Genomic DNA, 21158 nt, shown 5'->3' on the forward strand with positions numbered 1-21158 from the left:
GCAGCTCAGCCTGCAAAAGCTGCTTTTTTATGTAAGCGGAGCCGGGCATCTTCTCTGTTTGTTTGTTTGTTTACATTTCTCTCCCCTTCCCTGCCCACACCCCCCCAGTTGTCTGCTCTCTGTGTCCATTCGCTGTGTGTTCTTCTGTGTCTGCTTATATCCTTGTCAGCGGCACCGGGAATCCGTGTCTCTCTTTGTTGCGTCATCTTGCTGCGTCAGCTCTCCGTGTGTGCGGCGCCACTCCTGGGCAGGCTGTGCTTTTTTCACGCAGGGCGGCTCTCCTTGTGGGGCGCACTCGTTGCGCGTGGGGCTCCCCTACGCGGGGACACCCCTGCGTGGCAGGGCACTCCTTGCGGGCATCAGCACTGCGCGTGGGCCAGCTGCACACGGGCCAGGAGGCCTGGCTTGAACCCTGGACCTCCTGTGTGGTGGGCGGACGCCCTCTCCATTGAGCCACGTCCCTCTCCTCCTCTATTTAAGAGTCATCTGCACGTCCCCATTTGCGGGAGCCCATGGGGGCGACTTTTAGGGGTGACCTCCTGACACCAAACCGCAGGCCGCCACGAGGGGTGTGCCGGGCCTCCACGCGGGCAGCGGGGTGGGGGGCTCGGCTTGGCACACGGGGCCCCCCGAGCAGAGCGGGGCAGCCTGGAGGGGACAGGGCAGGCTTGCGGCTCCGGGGTCCCGGGCCTGAGCCCGTGCGTCTCCCCTCTCCCCAGAAGTGGCAGATGAGCCTGGGCACCAGCGAGGACCACCAGCACTTCACCTGCACCATCTGGCGGTAAGCGGGGGCCGCGGCGGGGGACAGCCGCCATCACCTTTGCCGGCCCTGGGGCGGGCATGGGGGGAGCGGGGCAGGGACTGGCAGGTCGGACCCCGGCCTGCCCCCCCCGGAGGGGCGCACGGGCAGCGGGGCGGCCCCGTCCTGTGCTGGGGCGACTGGGGAGGACTCCCCAAGGACGCTCGCTGACGCCGAGGCCAAAAGGAAGCCGGGAGGCCAGCTATAAGGAAGGAGACGCCAAGGCGGCCAGGCCACCCAGCGGGAGGGGGCGGCAGGCAGGCCGGAGGGGCTCGAAGTCCCCAGCCAGCTTGGGCCCCCCCAGGGGCAGCTCCGAGTTGGCAAAGGGCCTTTCCAGAGACTTTCTTTCCATTCAGATGAAATCCACATATCATAAAATTCACTCTTTGAACGTAAACAGTTTAGCATGTTCTAGTACATTCTAGCTGTACAGCCGTCACCACTCAATCGGGCACCTTCTCGTCACCCCTGAAGCCCCGTGCCCATCAGCAGCCCCCCGCTGTCCCCTGTCCACACAGCCCCCGGCACCCACGGATCCGCTCTCCACCTCTGTGGGCTGGCCTCTTCCGGGCGTTTCGTAGAAACTGGCCCGCACTGTGTCCGTCTCCTGGCGCCCGGCCGTCCCCCGTCAGCCTCCAGTCTTGAGGGCCCGTCCACGCGGCCGCGTGAGGAGAACCCAGGCCTCACAGTGCCGGTCCTCCAGGGGGCCGCGGGCCAGCGCGTGGGGGCGGGAGGGGGAGCAATGGGGAGGCGGCCGCGGGGCCCGGGTGCTCAGAAGCGAGGCCGCGGGCCCCGGTGGGCGATGGATGGCGGCCGGGGCAGGGCGGGGCCCGAGACGTGACCCCGATCGAGCCCAGCGCGGGCCCCTGGGCAGTGGCGGGCTGGGGACCCAGCTCGGAGCACCCGGAGGGGAGGGCCCCAGGGGCAGAGGACGGTCGTGAGCGGGAGAGGCCAGGGAGGTGGGGGCTGCTGGCCCAGGGGTGGGGGCCAGGGCCTCCGACAAGGCCGTGCCCGGGGAGAGCGGGTCTGGCGAGAACATGGCCTTGGAGGGGCCTGGCCGCACCCCAGCATTCCCACCGAGAGTCGCCTCCAAACCTGCTGTCCTTCAGGCAGTTCTCTCCAGAACGTTCTCTCCCCCCAGGACACCCCAACACCCCCCCACGGCGTCCACCCTGAGCCCAGAGGCCACGGCCCCTCTGAAGCCCACACGTGGCCTGGTGTGGACGGGCCCCCTCCAGGGCTCCCCAGCCGCCCCCTCTCCCTGCACGTTCCCCAGGCACGCCCCCCTGCCCCTTCGAGCTCAGCTCGACCCAAGTGGCCGGCCTCGGGGGGACCCACGCCCCCAGGACCTCGTGTTCCTGGCGCGGCCATTGTGCGGCCAGGGCTGTCCTAGGGGCCAGGGCCACCGCCAGGGACAGTGAGCAGCGAAGGCCCCAGGCCCTGGGCGCCCCAGGAGCCCTCGTGGGCGTGGCTCGCGGCTGAGCGCCTGCTCCCCTGCACGGGGTCCCGGTTCAAGGCCCAGTACCCCCTAAAAACAAAAGCAAAGTAAAACCCCGGGGGGCCGCCCGCAGCCTCCTGCTTGGCATGGCACAGTTATGGGTGCTCACCTGGGAGTTTCAGGGGAGCCCTCACCGCTCTGGGGGACGGACCCCCGTGAGGGCAGGCAGAGCCAGGGTAAAGAGCCCCCCCCCATTGCGAGAGGACCCCTGGAGCCGGCCTTCCTCGTCCTCAGAGCGCGACAGGCAGTGGCCAGAGCCAGGGAGGCTCCAGGTCGGGGCCGCCCATGTGTCCAGCTCAGGCTGATTTTGGGGGGCTTGGCGCAGCCCCTCCACCCCCCACAGGCCCGCCCACTGTGTCCTGCTCGGCTGCTCTCCGGGCGGCCGCCTCCTTCCACCCCCACGCGGGCCTCCCTGCCCCAGCCGCCTGCCTCACAGCCTGCTCACCCAGCGGCGGGGGCCTCTCCAGCCCCAGGCGTGATCGCCTTGCTGGCTCCTTCCGGCACCTTCCATCTGCCCACCTCCCTCCACCCCACTCCTAGCAGGTCCCGCCTGCCCCTCCTGGGGACCCCTGCAGGAGCTGGCCCGCTGCCCAGGGCCGCCGCCCCCTCCCCTTCTCCCCGGGCGGTCCCAGCCCCCACCGCAGCGCCCCCTCGTGGCGGGCCCCCAGTAGAAAGTGTCCGTGCGTGGACACGAGGGCCCCACCCGGAGCAGGGGGGGCGTGGGCAGCAGGGAGAGGGCCCCGAGGCGGGACCCCAGGAACGGTCTCCACCTCGAGCGGAGGGGCCTGGTCCTCGCCCGCCCCTCGCCCGCCGGGCCCCCTTGCTGAACCTCCGCCTGCCCCTCGCCCGCCCCTCGCCCGCCCCTCGCCCGCCCCTCGCCCGCCGGGCCCCGCGCTGACCCTCCGCCCGCCCCTCACCCGCCGGGCCCCCATGCTGACCCTTCGCCTGCCCCTCGCCCGCCCCTCGCCCGCCGGGCCCCGCGCTGACCTTCCGCCTGCCCCTTCCCGCAGACCTCAGGGCAAGTCGTACCTGTACTTCACCCAGTTCAAGGCGGAGGTGCGGGGCGCCGAGATCGAGTACGGCATGGCCTACGTGAGTACCGGCCGGGGCGGGGCCAGTGAGGGGGCTGCGGGGGCCAGACGCTGTCCCTCGCCCGCCGGGGAGGAGGGCGTGCCCTGACGTTCCGCCACCTGGGGAGATGCAGGACACCGTTCCCCAAACCCCCCGGGGTCCAGGGGCAGAGCCCAGAGCGACCCTCGTCCACTGGAAGTGTCCTGGAGTCCCCAGGCCTGTCCTGAGCCCGAAGGGGCCTTTACACCCAGCCCGTGCCTGCGTCTGTTCCGTTAGACCTCGTGACGTGGGCTCCCCGCCCGCTGGCACCCGGGACGCCGGTGCCGGGAGGGCAGGCTGGCGGCGTCTCGTGTCCCGGGGCTCGCCACCTTGGGGGGGGGCGGTGCAGGTTTCCAGCCTGGGACGCTCAGGCCGGGATTTCGGGCACAGAGCAGCGGAGAGCAGCAGGATGGGGGTGTGGGAGACGGAGGCATGGAGCAGTTCACGAGCTGCCGGCATCCGCAGCGCAGCCCCAGCCCGCCCCTCTGTGCCTCAGTTTCCTCATCCGGCCCACAGGACGAGGCCACACAGAGCGCGGGGGGTGGTGTCCGGCAGGGGCCGCGTGCTCAGCGGCTGATGGTGACGAGGGTGACGCGGAGCTGCTGGTTCAGGGCAGAGGGTTTCAACCTCGGCCTGGGTCTCCACGCAGGCGCCCTGGGGTCACTGTGCGGCAGCCCCCACCCCACCGGCGCCCGAGCAGCCCCGGATCCGAGAGCTCTCTAGGGCTGCGCCGTCTTGAACTTAACCAGACGGGGCGTGTCTGTTCCCGGCAGGAACAGATGGCACAGGCCAGCGGGGACTTGGAGGCCGGCTGAGTCAGGGTGGCCGACACTGGGGGGGCTGTGCAAACCCCACAGCCGCCGACAGGCTGTTAAGAGCCCACAGAGGGTCCTGGCCGACACCACGGCGACCCAGTGGGACAGGAGCCAGGAAACGCGCCCTGGGGCTCGAGCAGGGCGGGCGGGGGGGGGGAGCGGGCAGGCGGCTCCGGAGCCCCTCGGCCACGGGCGCCTCCGACCTGCAGCCTCGGAGCCCGCTGCTCTGCTGGGAAACCACGTGGCCCTGCCGGGACTCGACCAGAGAAGCCAGTTGGGCAGGACGGCAGGGGCCGGTGAGCCCAGGCCCCCGCAGGGCAGGTCGGGACGCTCGGGCGCAGGCCGAAGCTGCCGTCTTCCTCCAGGAGCCCTCAGCTCTGCCCGAAGGTCTTTCAGCCGATTAAATCAGGCCCACCTGGGTGACCAGACGGTAGCCTCCTGGTCCAGCAGACACATCACACTGACCATCGCCCCATTGTACAATTACTCTGGAGCCCCTTCTCTTTTTTTTTAAGATTTCTTTTTCTCTCCCCACCTCATTGTTTGCACTTGCCTTGTCTATTCGTCTTCCTCGTTTCTTTTGGAGGCACCAGGATCTCTAATGTGGGAGGGAGGCGCCTAATCGCTTGAGCCACCTCCGCTTCCCTGCTTTGTTGTGTCTCATTATGTTTTCCTTCTTTTGTCTCGTTGCACCACCTTGTTGCATCAGCTCGCCGCACTTGCCCATCATGTCAGCTCACTGTCTAAATCATCTTTAGGAGGCACCAGGAACTGAACCTGGGACCTCCTGTGTGGTAGGCAGGAGCTCAATGCTTAAGCCACATCCGCTTCCCCCTTCTTTATTTTAACAACCTTTTCTCCTGGCGGATGCGAAAGTGACATAATCCAGGTTTATAAAAAACGACATTTGGCGCTGGTAGCATCTTCATAGACTATTCACAGAAAGGGAAAAAAAGGTATTAAAACACCTTTCTCCCTTAGATTTGTCAGGTAGTCATGATGTTTTAAGCCAGCGACAACCTCTTAAGTAGGTTACGGGCCACTTCCGTCAGATTCTTCGTGCGCTTAGGAGAGCAGCCCTCGCCTCCCGAGCGAGGGGCACGGCCGTCACCTGCTTCACCCCCGGCGGCCTGCGCTCCACTTCCCGGCCAGAACGGCCGCGGTAAAGGTGCCGCCTGTTCCCTTCCAGTCAAAAGCCGCGTTCGAGAGAGAAAGCGACGTTCCCCTCAACAGCGAGGAGTTTGAAGTGACCAAAACCGCAGGTACGTAAAGGTGGGCCGAGGGGGCGGGGCCCGTCCACGAGCCCAGCAGTGACCGAGCGGGACGGGAGCGCGGCCCCTCGGGGGTTCGGGCCGGTGGGCAAGGGGCTGTCGGGGCCGCCCCAGGCTTCACACCAGGCCCGGCACACCGCCTCTAGAGGACCCGAGGGAAACCACGCGGTCTCCGTCACAGCCAGAGATCACCCGTGAGCGAGTGGCCGGGTGCCAATAAAACTTTATTTGCAGACACTGCAACGTGACGCTCCTACCGTTTTCATCTGTTGCAAAGTACTATTTTTGTTTCGATTTTTTCTTTTTTTTTAACCACACATGGAATCCATGCTCAGCTCCCCAACTGTACAAAAAACAGGCTGCGGGACACACTTTGCCCATCCTGGGGAGGGGGTGTGGCTCCATGGCTGAGTGCCTGCTTCCCACGTACGAGGTCCTGGGTTCGATCTCCGGTACCTCCTAAAAAAAGAAACCCCAAGAGCCCGTCCCGGCAGCCCGGCTTCTGTAGGGAGGCTCCACGGCCCTTTTCTCTGGGGCCGAGCTTTCCATGCTTGCAGCCAGAAGCTCCAGGCGGCGGGCGTGGAGGTCGGGGAAGGGGACGGAGCCGGCTGGGAGGGGCGCCCGCCGGGTCCCCCGAGCCACACGGGCAGGTGCTGGGAGGAGCCGGGGAGGGGTTCTGGGGAGAGGGCGGGGCCCGGGGGACCGCAGGGCGCAGCGGGAGGGCTGGGGCGGGGGCGTCCCTGACCCGCTGGAGCAGGGCCGGGGGTCCCCAGCCGGAGCCTGACGCCGCGCCGCGTGTCCTCTCTCGCAGTGGCCCACAGGCCCGGGAGCTTTAAGGCCGAGCTGTCCAAGGTGGTGATGGTGGCCGCGGCGGCGCACAGCGAGCTGTGAGCGGGAGCCGTCCGCGCAGCGTCTCATCGCCGCCACCGAAGGAGCCCGCGGTCCCGGCGGGCCCGTGGGGGTGGGGGGGGGGTCCCTGCTCACCCGTTCGGAGGGGCCAGGAGCCCGGGGGTCTGCCGGGCCCCCACCCTGGCCCTCCCCGGGGCGGGACCCCCCCGCTCGCCTCCTTCTGGAAAGGGCACCGCGACCCGAGCCCCTCCCCGCCCCCAGGTCCTGCTTCGCTGCGACCCCCAGGCCCCCCGCCCCCAGGACTGTTTTCTTACAACCAGCCTCGGGGTCGCCTTTTTGACTGGGAAGAAAACCAAATGTTCTTTTCTATTTAAATAAACGAGGCAGGATCAAAAGCCCGTCCAGGGACCAGCTCTCCGGCGTCCTCCCCCTGCCCTCCTGGGGGCCTCGGTCCCGGCGCTTCCCCTCCCGCAGGGTACGGTGGCCCCACGGGCCCCGGAGCCGTGGGTTCCAGGTGGGGTCTTGGACTTGCTCCTGCAAGCCTGACGGAGCAGGGGTGGTTCGGCGGTTGAGCACCGGCCTCACATGTCCAAGGCCCCAGGTTCAATCTCCAGTGCCTCCTAAAAATAATAAAATGAAGGCCCAGCAGGGAGACCACACGCGGGTCACCACGGGCGCCCCTGGCCACGCCCAGGGCAGAGGCAGCCACACGCCCCTTCCTGGGCATCTGTCCATGCGCTGAGGACTCCCTGACCTTGAACTCGCCCAACTGGGAAGTGCGACCCCGCTCCCAAAAAGGAGGAGCAGGCCCGGGGCTCCAGGGGTCCAGAGGGGCCATCTGCACCAAAGAAGCCGCTAGAACTCTGCCACGGAGACGAGAGTGCTAGGCGGTCAGCTCCGAATCCCAGCGGCCCCACTGCCGCCCGGGGGCAAGGCCGCCAGGCAGGTGGGCACAGGGCGCCGGGCCTCAGCCGCGTCGTCTTGTGGCCACCGAGAAGCCACCCCCTGCTTAAAAGAGGTCTATGGCTTTTTTTGTTTGTTTTTTTAATTCAATCTCAAAATTTATCCCAAGAGTCAAGATGGATCGAACAGCCCGGCAGGGGACAAGGACAAACAATTCCGCACACTGACATTTTCAGGCAGCGCAGCCCGGCACGCGGGATTTCATCTGGGGCCTCCTGGGGTAATCAGAGTGCACGTTCGTCGTTGAATTTGAACATCTGTCTCCCGACTGACGAGGATACGTGTGCCCTTGAAGGGTGGGGATGGAGGTAGGGACAGCCAGCTCTCAGGTTTCCTTTGACCTTTTCAGGGAAGCAGGAACCCGACCACAGAAAGGCTGCCTCGAAACAGGGGTTATATCCAGCCAGCAACAGACCAGGTAGAGGCAAGAGGGAGAGGTGGGGACTGTGGCAAAGCAGAGCAAGAGGCTGCCCCCACTCAGCTTCCCCTGGCTGTCGCCAGGGGCAGCACAGGCGCAGGTGGCCTGAGCCGGTGAGCTTTAAGCTCCGAACCTAGATGTGTAGGTGAAGTTTTCTCCTTTCAAAATGTCAGCCACAAATTTCAATGACCTCAAATGCCCTGTGGGGCCCTGCCAACCCACCTGCTCATCTGAGGGCCTCCCTGCCTCCCGCGTGCAGCCTTTGCCCCCGACAAACCCAATTCTGCAAAACGAACACCATTTTCCCTCCCTCCCTCCCCGCAGGTGCCCGGGAGCCCTCCCAACCCTGCCGGCGAGCAGTTTCGTAGCCACTGAAACCCCAAGCTCAGGAGGCAGGGGGAGCTCAGTGGCTGAGCACCCACTTCCCACTGCAGGGTCCCGGGTTCCATCCCCGGTGCCTCCTAAAAAAATGATGAAAAACCCCACACCGCTCGTGGCAAATCGTGAGGACCCACAGCCGGGTGCCCCCAAACACGAGCCAGCACCCTGACTCCCCAGAACCTGCCTTAAAGCAGCCCATGTCGCCTGTCTTCCAAACGCAGGATGGCAATTTTTACAACGCACCCCCGTTTCAGGCCCGTGAGTCAGGCCGTAAGTCTCTGGCCATTTCGGGGGGCCACACCAGCAGCCCCGCACCCTGGCGGCCACCCGCGCCGCGCCCTCTCGGGTCACGTGTCCTCGCTGGAGAGGGGAGAGGCGCTCCGGAGGCGGGGGCGCCGGCACCAGCTCTCGGACCGCATCCAGCGGGGTGCAGGGGCGAAAGGGGGGGCGCGGGGCGGAGGCTCAGAGGCGGCCCTCGTCCAGCAGGCGCCCGACGCCCTCGCAGATGGCGCGCAGGTGCGAGCGGTAGGGCTCGGCGGGGCCGTAGAGCGCGGCCAGGAAGTCGCCGTCGGCCCAGCGCTCGAAGACGTGGCGGATGCGGCCGTGCGACTTGGGCGTCAGGTGCGGCCCGGCCGCCTGCTGCAGCAGGTCGCGGCACTCGAGCAGCGCGCCGGCCAGCACGCGCCGGTCGAAGGTGAAGGCCACCTGCTGGAAGCTGACCACCGTCATGGCCAGGCCGCGCGCCCTGCGGCGCAGGCGCCGCAGCCCCGCCAGCTCGTCGGCGCCCAGCTGCCCGGCGCGCAGCAGGAGGCCCAGCTTGAGCAGCACCTTGACCAGGTCCTTGACCACCTGGCGCGCCTCGCGGCGGCTGCGCGTGAACTCCTTGGTGGCGCGGTAGAGCTCGTCCAGCACGGCGCTGCTCGCGTCGTCGATGAGGGCGCCGGCCAGCGCCTTGCACGCCACCTTGCTCAGCAGCTTCTTCTGGGCCTGCAGCACCAGCGCCTTGGCGCTGAACGCGTCCATCGCGCCTGCGGGCGGGAGGGGCCTCAGCACAGCGCCCCTGCGGGCCGCGCAGGGGGGGGAGCGCGGCAGGGGGCCGGGGGCCGGGAAGCGGGGGCCCCGGGGCGCCCAGGCTCGGGGGGCAGGCACCCAGGGCTCCCCGCAGAGGGAGCTGCGCCCCGTGTGGAGCGCGGCTGCGAAGCCCCGGAGGAGAGGACGGGGGCGCCCCGAGGCCGTTCCCCACCCCAAGCGGGTCCCAGGGAGGTGGCTGTCCCTTGCCTTGAGACAGCTGTGACGGCCTCCGCCCAGGGAAGGGCAGTGGGGCAGGGGCAGCTCTCCAGGGGAGCGGGGACCAAGCACCACCCGCTGAGACCTGTCCCTTCCCTCAGTCCTCGCACCTCTCTTCACCCAGCACTGCGCTCTCCCAGGTTTCCCCAGCTCTGGGGCCTCCCCCTCTTTTAAACGGCCAGGCCCCTGCCTCTTCTCTGGAGGCCTCCTATATATCCCCCAGTGCCCTGGCCTCTGAGCCCTGCCTCTTCCCTAGCAGACTCCTATACATCCCCCAGTGCCCTAGCCTCTGAGCCTCCTAGTGAACTCCTATACATCCCCCAGTGCCCTAGCCTCCAAATCCCTTCCCCACACAGATTCATCCCTCAGCCCAGCCTGCCAGCACCCTCTCCAGGAAGCCACTCCTGAACTCCTCAGGCTATCCCGTGAGGTCCCGCTCCCCCAGCACCCTGGGCATCCCCCATCCCTGCCCTGCACCCCCAGACCACGTCGGCCTCACCCCAGGCCGCAGGCAGTGCTGGGCCCTGATTCCTTGTCGGCTCCGTCCTCAGCGGCTCCAGCAGTGTCCGCCCGGCGAAGGCGGGGAGGTGGAGGGAACCCTGGGAAGGGGGTCCCGGGACCAGGCGCCAGCCCACACCCACGGCCTCGGTGCCCGGCCGAGTCCACGCCCACCCGGGCTGGGCAGGAATGCCGGTGGGCGCCCGGCTGCCCCCGTCCATCCCCACAAAGCCGGCTTTGTGCGAGCTCCCAGCCGAGCCCCAGGCCCTCAGCCGCCCTCTCGCCTGCCCTGGGAGGTCAGGGCAGGCCCAGGGGCCGCCGGCTCGGCCCTCCCCGTCCCCCGCCCTCTGCCCCGTTACCAGGCCTGGTTCCATGCAGCCAGGAAAGGGGGTGCAGCTGCCTGAGCGCGCCGTGGCCCAGAGAGCTCGGGCTCAGAGAGGCCAAGTCGCTTCCCCAAGGCCACACAGCAATACGGTGACCCCCAGGCCGCCCGTCCCCCATGCTTCTGTCCCCCAAACTTTCTACCCCTAGAAAGTACTGATTCCCTGCCTTCCCCACCTCACGCCTGTGAGTCCCCCCAAGTCTACCTCCGGCCCTGCCATGACCAAACCGGCCCTGATATTTAGGGCTCGCTCTGGGTGAGCTGCGTCACGGCCACGTGCCTCGATTTCCCCATCTGAAAAGCAAGGAAGCTCAGAACCCACTTGGTCCGGGGGCAGAAGCCTGTGGCTGCCCGCCAGCCCCCCACCCATGAGCCTTCCCCGGGCAACACGCGGGCAGCGGCCGGCTGGAATCTCCCACCTCGGCTGTCCCCGCACACGCCAACCTGAAGCGTTCGGAGGAGGAAAGAGAAGCTCGCCCCGCCCCAGGCTCCCTCCTGCCTCCTCTGCCCCACCCGCTTTTCCAGAACATTCCGTCTTTCTCCATTCCTCCACCTGGACCTCTGCTCCCTCCGTAACTCATCCAGCAAACTCCTTCCACTCGCAGCATCATCGCCACCTCCTCCAGGAAGCCCTCCTGGGTGCCCCCTCCACTCCCACCTTGCTTCCCTGCGCCATCTCTCCTCCTCCCGGGGCTGGGAGGGGGCTGCACCTGGCTTGTCCTGTGTGTTCCCAGTGCCTGGGGACACGCCTGAGGGAAAGGACATCAAGAGGCGCTCCTGAAGTACGAGGCAGGGGGGTACGGAAGCACAAACTGAAGCTCGGAGAGGAGGCGGCCTCTGCCTGCGCCCAGGGACAAGACCCAGGGCCCTGGACCCCCGAGGGCCGCCCAAGCCCAGACTCTCCACCCATCTCGGCTGCTGGGTGACCCCAGGCAGGGCTCCAGCCCTCTCTGGGCCTCTACCCTCCAGCACGAGGGGCCTCGTTTTCCAGCTTCAGGAAGGGCCTGGAAAATGGACGGGCCGGGCTGCAGCGGTGGCCCCCCCAGACCTGCCCACACCCGGGGCCGGCCCGCCCCGCTGACCCATTGTTCTGCCCGGAGCTGCCGCAGGGACCAAAACCAACGCCCGCTTCCTTCCTGCCTCCCGCTCTCCAGGGGCCTCGGGGCCTCGGCCAGGGCCCTGCCCCGGGGAATGCGGGGGGCCAGGGGCTCCGTGGGGCTGGCCCTCGGGGTCCCTGCCCCCACACCCCCCCAAAAGCCCCTAACGCCTTAGCGACTTGGCCTGAGCACCTATCCTATTGCATGATGAGCATTTATGGAGCGCCAACTGTATACCAGACACCAGGTACACAGCCGGGATCAAAAGGGGCCTCGACTCCCCCCTCCCAGGGCTCCCGGCCCCCTAGACCCCATGCCCCCTTATGACAAAATCTTTGGGGAGCCACCCCCTCCCCCAAAATGGAATTCACAGACAATATCACCTAACTCCGATTTAAAATCAAACCAACAGGTTTGGTGATAAATGTCAGAATCTGAGGAGAGTTGGGGAGGAAGGAGTAAAGCACAAAGCCTTCGGGTGTAGGTCTGGAATGTTCCGTGTTCTGTCTCTCGATGTGGGTCTATCCATATGGGAAAGGGCATCGAGAGGAACAGGCGTAGCTCAGGAGTTGAGCACCTGCTTCCCATGTAGGAGGTCCCGGGTTCAATCCCCAGTACCTCCTAAAAAATAAAAAAATGTCATCGAGCCAGATGGCCGCACAAGTCTGTGAATATCCTGAAAATGACTTGTGGGGGGGGGTTGGGTTTTTTCTGGAGGTACCAGAGTTTAAACCCGGGACCTTGCACATGGGAAGCAAGTGCTCAACCACTGAGCTACATCCACTCCCCGCAAGGGGGAATTTTGTGGTAGATGAAAGATATCGTCCTAAAAAATGTACAACAGTCCTCCAAGCAAGATCCACACGTGACAGATAAGCACAGGAGAGGAAACTCAACATCACCGGCCACCAGGGAAGCGCAAATCCAAACCACCCTGAAACCACGTCATCCCGACGGAGACGGCTCAGAGCAAACGGACAGACCCCCACAAAAGGGGCCGGCAGGGTCCCACCGGGCAGCCTCTTTGGAAAACAGTCTGGCAGCTCCTCAAAAGATAAGCCGGAGACTCAGGCCATGACCCAGCAATTCTGCTCCCGGGGGTCTACCCAGAAGAAAATGAAAACGCACGTCCACACAGAAACGTAGACACAGATAGCCGCAGCCACGTGATCCCCAACAGTCTGGATGTCGTGACTAGAAGAATGGAGAAGCAGGATGGGGTCCAGCCAGACAACGGCACGTCATCCAGCCACAGAAGGAGTGAAGCTGTGATCACGCTACCACGGGGATGAGCTGGAAAACACGAGTCAAAGCAGCCGGGCGCAAAAGGACAAATACCGTCTGATTCCAGGGACAGGAAATGTCCAGAATCGGCAGATGCACACAGACAGAAGTCACGGGGAATGGGGCGAGACCTCTAACGTGGGGCGATGAAAATGGTCTGGGCGGAGCGCATTTGGCTCAATGGATAGAACATGCGCCCACCACACGGGAGGTCCGCGGTTCAAACCCCGGGCCTTCTTGACCCGTGTGGAGCTGGCCCATGCGCAGTGCTGATGCGCACAAGGAGTGTCCTGCCATGCAGGGGTGTCCCCCGCGTAGGGGAGCCCCACGCGCAAGGAGTGCGCCCCGTAAGGAGAGCCGCCCAGCGCGAAGGAGGGAGCAGCCTGCCCAGGAATGGCGCCGCACACACGGAGAGCTGCCGCAGCAAGATGACGCAACAAAAAGAAACACAGATTCCCGTGCCGCTGACAAGAATCCAAGTGGACTCAGAAGAACACACAGTGGATGGACACAGAGCAGACAACTGGGAGGGGGGTCAGGGAAAGGGAGAGAAATAAGTTTAAAAAAATAAATCTTTAAAAAAAAAAAAGAAAATGGTCTGGAAGTAGGGAGCAGTGATGGCTGCACAACCTGTGACCACACTAAAAGCCACTGAATTGTACAACCGAAAAGGAAGAATTTTATGGAGCGGGAATCCTATCTCAAAATAACGTATATATATGTATATATACGTGTGTGTGTATAATCAAGTTACGTATATGTATTTGTGTGTGTATTTAATCAAGGTGAACCCTTAAGCTCTGTGACCCTTACTGTATCTATAAATATATCTATTTTAAGCACGTCAATTCTGTGGGTACATATTAACGAAGCACGCAATTCCTCCAAAGGGCACAGTCAGTGGTATCTGGTATAATCACACCGTTGTGCATGCATCACTTCTATATCATTAGAGCATTTTCATTATTTCAATAAGAATATAATAAACAAGAAACTCCCTCACTCTCAGGCCCCCTCCCTTCCCCTGCCGTACAGAGCTGCCACTTCTGGCGCTTCTTGCACAGTTATTTCTTCATTCAGCAGTTTTCTCAAGACGTATTCCTGTACCGTCCCCTCTCGCCCCTTACTCCGTATTTTTTAGACCTCATTTTTTAAAGGTTAACCTACATTTTTTACCAAACTGAAAATCAGGATCCGGCCGCGGCCGTAGCATAAACAGGAAATGGGAAGGACCCGCAGGCTGGGGCCTGCGAACCGCTCGCACGGGCTGGGCCCGAGGCCGGGGCTCGACCCCCGTTGATGAGACAGGACTTTCCTCCTCAGCGCTCAGGCCCGGCCCGGGCGAGGCCGCCCCGCGCTGCGCCCCTGGACGAGCACCCGTTCAGTTGCCCGCAGAGCGGGCCTCCGTCTCCCCTCGGATTACCCGCGTCGCCGCCGGGGACCTTCAGCAGACGTTAAAAGCGTGCGCAAGCCCCATCCCACAGGCTTTCCCTGGAGAACAGGACGCGTGGGTTTCCCCCCACAGGAGCGTCTGGACGGCGTGGGGGCTGGCGGGGCCCTAGGGCACGTGTCGTCTTCGCTGGAAGGAGGAGGTGCGAGAAACCAGGTGACATAGAAATACACAGGACAGTTTCAGGGGGAGAAAAGGGCCCTGGGGACAGGGGAACGTGGGAGCCAGACAAAGGCGGCCGAGGTCGTCACCCTGGAGCTGGGACTCGACTGGCAAGGCCCAACTCGAGGGGAGGAAGCAGCCGCGCAAAGGTCCTGGGGCAGGACGGGGCCCGCACGTTGGAGGAACAGAGGGGAGGAGAGGCGGGTGGGACGGGAACGAGGGGAGGGAGGGAGGCGGTGGGGGCAGGGGGCGACGGAGGAGGGCCGTGCAGGTCCTTGTGGGTGGTGGGGGGGACTGAGGACATAACCCCCACCGATGGGGTGGGCTTGGGGCGCCACGACCCTGTCCCAAAGACCGGGGGGCTGCTGGCATCCCGGCAGGGGGGAGGTGAAACCAAGGCAGGCCCCGGAGGACCCCCTCGCAGCTCCGTCGGTGGAGGCCCAGGGAGCCCCCTAAGTTCTCCCCACCGGAACCCGGAACCGCGGGCACGGCTTCCCCAGCAGTAAGAGGGCACCGGCTCCCTGGCTCCGGGCATGCCCGCCCCGCCACCCCCCTGCGTCGTTTCTGGGAACTCTTGGGCTCCCGTTCACCCCTCAAACCTTTGCCCCCTGCCAGCCCCGCTCCGGCTTCTGGACTCCAAACTCCGTCGTCCCCAGGCCCGGCGAAGGGCCACCAGCACTGGCCTCGACCTGCAGGGCTGCCGGCGACACGGGAGCGTGCAGAACCCGCGCCAGGCAGGGCAGGGCGCAAAGGCCCAGAGCTGGGCCGCCCGAGGAGTGGACGGCGCACGGCCGGCAGCGCCCTGGCCCCGGCAGACTGCGCCGCCTCCAGCCCCGCGGGGTCCACAGGCAGTCCAAGCCCAGGCACCCCTGGGCCGCGGCCCCGACGCCTCCCCCTCCAGCCGCCCGCACTTCCTCGCTGTCCCGCAAAGCCCGGCGTGCTGTCCACCTCCGGTTTCGTCCTTGCTGTGTCCCCGGCCCTGGGGACTGCCTTTGGCATAAAGATCCTGAGCTGGGAGAGGCTCTCCCTGGAGTCGGACATCAGTTACTCCCAGTTCCCTGCATCTCACTCCCGTTTGTCCTCTGGGATTGCTTTTATTGGCCTTTTGAGTTATGATGTGTTTCCCACACCAGACTTTCCCACATCACACGTGCTTCCCACATGTAGCAGTTGGATATTATTAATTCCAGAAAGAAATATTGGGTTATGTTTGTAAACTGCTCTTTTCCTCTGGGCGTATGAGATTATATTGGATTCAGAGGTTTATTTGATTAAGTAATTACGTAAACCTCCTGTGCCAGTAGGGCAACCTTGGTGGGTGGGGACTCACAGATGAAAGGCACGGCCAAGGACGGAGGGGAGGGTTTGGATGTTGGAGTTTTGACGTTGGAGTTTGATGCTGAAGCCTTAAGCTGGAGCCCCGGGAAGTCAGCTCACAGAGGAAAGAGAAGCCAGCCCCAGGAAGGGAGAGACCCTGAGCCCAGAGAGAAGCAAGCCCTGGGAAGAAAGGAACCTTGAACCCAGAGAGAAGCAAGACCCTGGAAGGGAGAAGCCCAGGAAGCCTGAGCCCTCACAGACGCCGGCAGCCATCTTGCTCCAACACGTGGAAATAGACTTTGGGGAGGGAAGTAACTATGCTTTATGGCCTGGTATCTGTGAGCTCCTACCCCAAATACCCTTTATAAAAACCAACCCATTTCTGGTATTTTGCATCAGCACCCCTTTGGCAGACTAATACACCACATCACACTTTCCCACATCAGACGTGCAGGGCCTTAAAGGCAGGAGCTGGCCTGCTGGGTCCCGGCAGGGTCTGCAGTGCACGTCCAGGCACCCGGGCAACGCCTGGAAAATGATGCCAAAGGACTCCTCGGCCACCGGCTGCAAAGCAAGGCACCGCGAACGCTCCTGCTGAGGATGCTGCAAAGCTGCCCAGGCCCCGTGGTCCCAGGTCACGGCGTGGGGGGATCGCTCCCACGGGCCCCCAACTCAGCCTGCGCAGATCACACAGCAACTTGTCCGCAGTCTTCCTGAATCAGAGCAGACCTGGGGTGGCCCTTGAACTCCAAAGTTCCTGGTTCCAGAGACCGGGATGGGGACTGTGGCGACCGTAGAGGGCAGAGAATCCCACGGCCCAGGGTCCCTGCTGTCCCTCTGCCAGCTTTCCGGATCAGCCGTAAGCGTATATGAATTTACATTAGTTGATCCCAGGTTTCACTGGCATGAAGAACGTGTACCACACAATTTACCAAAAACCCCTGTCCTTTATTATAAATCCCATATAGCTAACTGATCCTTCCAAAATGGTTCCAGCAATATTTGTCAAACTTGCACCTGAAGTGCCCTGTAACTGCAATCGACAAATGACCGCAGTTTCGATACGAACGTTCGTTGATGATTTCCTTGACGCTAACAAGACTGACGCGAACTTCACTCCTTCGTCAGTGGCGTGCGTCAACTCCCTCCAGTCTGCAGATACTGGAAAAGCATTTCCTCATTTTGTGGGTGCCGTTCACAATATAACGACTATGGAATGGCACCCCTTTAAGCCCAGTTTGCATGATTGACATTGTCGTCCTCACTCTCTCAAGTTATATCAGGCACTGGCAAACTCCGGCCCACGGCTTGTTTTTTGCAAATAAAGTTTTATCGGCACATAGCCAGGCCCGTTTGTTTACATACTGTCGGTGGCTGCCTTCAGCTGTAATGACGGAGTTGAGCAGCTACGACAGAGCATGCCTGGCTCTCAAAGTCCAAAATAGCATAGATAGTAGTAAAATGTAGTAAAATAATTAGAAAGTTAGGTGGGTTTTTTTTGGTATTTATCACCTTTGATATTTTTTTAATAATGCTTTCTTGACCTAGAATTGCTCAAATACCTTAAAAATCATCCTTTTAAAGTGTACAATTCGGTGGTTTGTTGTTTAGTCCCAGAACTGTGCCACCAACACCACAATTTTAGAATATTTTCATCATCCCAAAAAAGCAACATTAGCTGTCACTGTCCCCCCCAGCCCCTGTCCTCCCCCAGCCCCCAACAGCCAGCAGGCTACTTCCTGTCTTCACAGCTTTGCCGATTCCAGCCCTTTCGTATAAGTGGGACCTTGGAAGCGGTGCCTGGCAGCTGTCCCTGCGTTTTCAAGGTTCATCCGTGTCGCAGCAGGTACCCCTACCTTCTTCCTTTCTGGGGATCCCAGGCCTTTGTTTTAAATAGTAATGAATGTAACGGAACGGTGACCTCCTGTCATTTCTAATCACGGCCGCCTTTCGACAATCGCCTCGCAGAATTCCTGCCACGACAGCGACAGCGGGCGGCTCCCGGGTGAGCCAGGGGCGCCCCCGCCCCCGCCCCATGAATTCTTCATGCCCCACACAAAGGGCGTCAATAATTGATGGGCGTCACTCCAGCTCACGGTCCCCAGCCCCCGCTGCGGTGGCCCGAGGCAGGCTCCGGGAGCCAAAGATCTGTAACAGCAAACGAGGGTGGCGGGTCCCTGGGAGGACGGAGGACGGCAGCCCCTGAATGAACCCCCAACTTCACCCACCTGCCCCACTCCACGGACGGGCCCACCCCGGCGCGGCCCTGTCATCGCCCGCTGGACCGGCCGCCCCCACCCCCTGCTTCCTCAGTTCCCACCCTCATCCTCCCCACACTCTGTCCTCCCTGCAGCAGGCAGAGGGCGCCCGGGAGCACCCGAGGCAGGGCCCTGTCCCTCCTCTGCCCACAGCCTTCCATGGCTCCCACTTCCCCCGGGTGAAACTCCCGCATCCTACCCGCAGCCCACCAGACCCCGCTCGCCCTGCCCTGTCCCTGCCCTGCCCTCCCCTCGTGAGCCTCATGAGACCAGGCACTGGGTTAGACGTAGTCACCGCCAGGTCCAGGCTTGGTTCAAAGGAGTCCTCAGCTCCTGTTTGTTGAATGACTAAACGACCTCCCGGCACCCGAGGGGCACAGTCATGGGATCTTGTCCAAACACCTCTCTGTTCCATCGGGGAAACTGAGGCTCAGAGCGAGGCGGAGAGCACCAAGGTCAGCAGCAGGGCAAGGCATACTCTTCTGGACCTGCCCGTCTTGGCCAGGGGAGGGGAGGGAGATTAGATGGTCGCCACGCACCACCATCCTCCCCGAAATCCCAATACCATGTATTATGGTGACCTCTGCAGGGAGCGCTCACCACCTACCAGGCATTTTACCTCCAGGCCCTCATGGCCGAGTGCTCTTAATGGACCTGCTGGGCCGTGATTATGACAGAGGGGGAAACTGAGTCAGGAGGCAAACAACAATGACAAGGGATTGGAGCGTCATCCTTAACCCGGGGGAATTTCTCTTTCTTGCCCGTTGCTAATCTAGGGTTCGAGTCCCCCTCCCCCGGCCCAGAACCCCCCCAAAGGGGAGGGCCCAAGGCGGTCTTTTAAGAAGCTGCGAGAGCCCACATTTGCCGTAACCCCCTTCTTGGCTCCCTCCCGAGAACATAGAGACTAAAAATACCCCCCTCCCCCCAGTTATCGCAGCCCTCTTCCCAGGTCGGACAGATGGGGAAACTGAGGCTTGGAAGAGGCCAGGAGCCCTGCCCCAGTGGCCTCCACTAAAGCTCTGGCGGGCGGGATTCGCGATGGGGGGGCTCGTGGCGGGAGATGCTGTGTGACTGGACCAAGACGCACCCCTCTCTGTCCTGGACCTCCCCTCGGGGACACCTGAGGCTCCACCAGGTCAAGGGTGAGTCACTACTTAGCATCTGCCACTCTTTGGGGCTGTTCCCATGGCAACGGCTGGAGTTTGGGCCCCAAGGGGCCCTAAAGGACAGACAAGTCCCTGGAAACCCTCCCTTGGCCCCCCTCGAGTGGGACCACCCCCCGTCACCTGCCCCTGCCTCAGGGGAGGGGACCGAGCCTCTGGGGTCGCCTGACCCCCCCCCCAAGACTGCACAGTGGAAGGGTGAAGCAGAAACCTGCCCCCCCACTTGTGCTCTCGGGGACCGCCCCCCCAGTTCCCACATCTGAGCAGAGTTCAAGGCCCCCCCTCGACCTCCTCCAGGGACGCTCACCCACCGCCGACGTCCCGGGCCGCCCCAGCCTCTGGCAGGAGAAGCGCAGTCCAGGTGCCCGCCTGGCGGCCGCCCTTTGTTCCCCATTTCCATGGGGACGGCGGCCGCGGTCCCTCCTCCGCCCCGCCCAGCCGCCAGGTCCCGGCCGGCGACTGGGCAGCTCCGGGTGGCGCAGCTCCCCGGTGGCCCGGCCCACCAAAGCAGGTTGTCGTGTTTTAAAGTTGGTGCCCGCGGGCCGGTCCTGGGCAGGGACTGGGGAGTGACAGTGCGTGCAAAGGGCCTGAGGCAGTTTGGGAGCAGACAGGCCAGGCCCTTCCTTCTCGCCTCCCTCCCCCACCAGGGAGCTCCTCCATCCCCATTTTACAGACGAGGAAATGGAGGCTCCGGGGATTGAACCACTGAACCCGGCTGGGCCGCCCCAGGGCGTTTGCTCCCCCCCACAGCTGGGCTCGGCGTGCTCAGGAAGTGACCTCTGGGGAGGCTTGTTTCCAGCTGGGGCTGTCCCCTCTCCTGGCAGCCCCCCAACACTCCCAGGATGAGCGGATGGGGCAGGAGGAGGGGGAGCCGGCGGCAGCGCTGGGCCACTGTTCCCACTTCGCTGGCCAACTACCGGCCCCTTTCTGGGCCTCAGTTTCCCCTCCCGGGAAATGGCCCCGGTTAGACGCCACAGGAGAGGCCAGGAGGCAGGTCACCTGCCAATTACCTGGGCGTGGGTGGCCCCAGCTCACAGCTGGCAAAACTGAGGCGAGGCCTGGGGCCTGGGCGCTTGCAGCCCGCCAGCGGGGGTGCCCCGGCTCTCCCAGGTTCCTGGGGCAGCCAGAAGCCACCGTCAGAGCTTCCGCCACCTGGAAGGCCCCGAAATCTGGTGCTCGGTTAAAGGGCCAGAATCTTCCAGAATCCCCAAGCGGGCGGGCGACTGCTGGTTCCAAAACAGAGCGCCAGGCGGTGGGGGACGACTCAGGCCCAGTCTGGGTCCCCCAGCCCACGTAGCAAGAGAGGGACAGAGCGGAAATGGGAAACGGCGCGCGAGAGGGAAACTGAGGCAGGAGATAAGACCGAGGGGGGCGCGTGAGGGAGTAGCTGGGAGGCGCCGAGATGGGGGGCGCCCCGGAACCCGCCCCGCTTACCTGCCCTCCGGGACCCGTCCGTCGTTCCAGCCACGTCGGGGCGCTCGGTCCGGCCACCTCGCAGCGCTCACGGCCTTTGTGTGGCCGCGGGGGCCGGGGGCGGGGCGGGGCACCGGGCCCCGCCCCTCCCTTCGCCACGCCCCTCGGCTGGCCACGCCCCCACGGAGGGAGGGAAGAGGCGCCCAGCCTGGAGGCGGGCCGAGGGCGCAGGGCCAGCCAATGGCAGCGCGGGCGTCGTACGAAGGAGCCAATGGGACCGGGTCACCTCGCCGGGGGTGGGGGTGGGGGAGCAAGGCGCGGCCCGAGGGGGCGGGGCCAGGCTGGGGATTCCCCCGGAATCGCGGAGGGGGCCGGATGCGGGGCAGGGCGGGCCTGGGGGGCGCCGGTCTGGGAAGGGGGAGGAAGGAAGAGCCGTGGCGGAGGGAGGCCGGAGAAGGGGAGAGAAAGGAGCAGAAAGGGCAGCAAAAAAAGGCAAACCCGCCGCGAGACTCCCCCTGGGACTCAGTTTACCCACTCGAGGGGGTACATAGGAATCTGGGCAGAAACATGTTTCTCAGAGTGCGGCCCCGGGCAACTCTGCCGACTCCCCCGGGAGCCCCTTAAAAACGCACGTTCCTGCTGCCCCGAACGGGCTGAATCTTTCCCTGGGGCCCTTTGGGGTGTATGGAGATCGACCTTTGGGGTGCGGGAGACGGGTCCCGGAGACCACCATAGGACCCCCG

At 63.9% G+C, this 21158-nt stretch overlaps 2 protein-coding genes across 8 annotated transcripts in view; one reads left to right on the plus strand and one right to left on the minus strand.

Annotated features, from left to right (window-relative positions):
* The window catches only part of MYDGF (myeloid derived growth factor), a 23434-nt gene extending 16694 nt beyond the window's left edge, over positions 1–6740 (plus strand). Inside the window, exons 3-6 of one of the 2 annotated variants that reach the window (XM_058282049.2) lie at positions 720–781; positions 3308–3389; positions 5412–5484; positions 6305–6740. In XM_058282049.2, coding sequence (XP_058138032.1) covers positions 720–781; positions 3308–3389; positions 5412–5484; positions 6305–6384 — 297 coding nt within the window. In that variant the 3' untranslated portion in view covers positions 6385–6740. Of the gene's footprint in view, positions 1–719; positions 782–3307; positions 3390–5411; positions 5485–5727; positions 5890–6304 lie in introns of those variants that run through there. The other variant, XM_058282050.1, reaches the window with a different exon arrangement.
* TNFAIP8L1 (TNF alpha induced protein 8 like 1) lies at positions 5700–20527 on the minus strand. Of its 6 annotated transcripts, none has more exons than XM_058282048.2 (4): positions 20437–20527; positions 20013–20154; positions 19310–19561; positions 5700–9132 (listed from the first exon to the last, which is right to left on the minus strand). In XM_058282048.2, the coding sequence occupies exon 4, from the start codon at positions 9125–9127 to the stop codon at positions 8567–8569; it is 561 nt and encodes a 186-aa protein (XP_058138031.1). In that variant the 5' UTR covers positions 9128–9132; positions 19310–19561; positions 20013–20154; positions 20437–20527; the 3' UTR covers positions 5700–8566. The 6 variants fall into 6 exon arrangements, with proteins under 6 accessions (XP_058138031.1, XP_058138028.1, XP_023446207.2 ...); XM_058282045.2 differs by having other exon boundaries at positions 20013–20225; positions 20437–20503; XM_023590439.3 differs by having other exon boundaries at positions 20013–20228; positions 20437–20503.
* Between the last annotated feature and the right edge of the window lie 631 nt (positions 20528–21158).

Source organism: Dasypus novemcinctus, chromosome 19, assembly GCF_030445035.2.
Source record: "Dasypus novemcinctus isolate mDasNov1 chromosome 19, mDasNov1.1.hap2, whole genome shotgun sequence".
NCBI classification, from domain to species: Eukaryota; Metazoa; Chordata; class Mammalia; order Cingulata; family Dasypodidae; genus Dasypus; species Dasypus novemcinctus.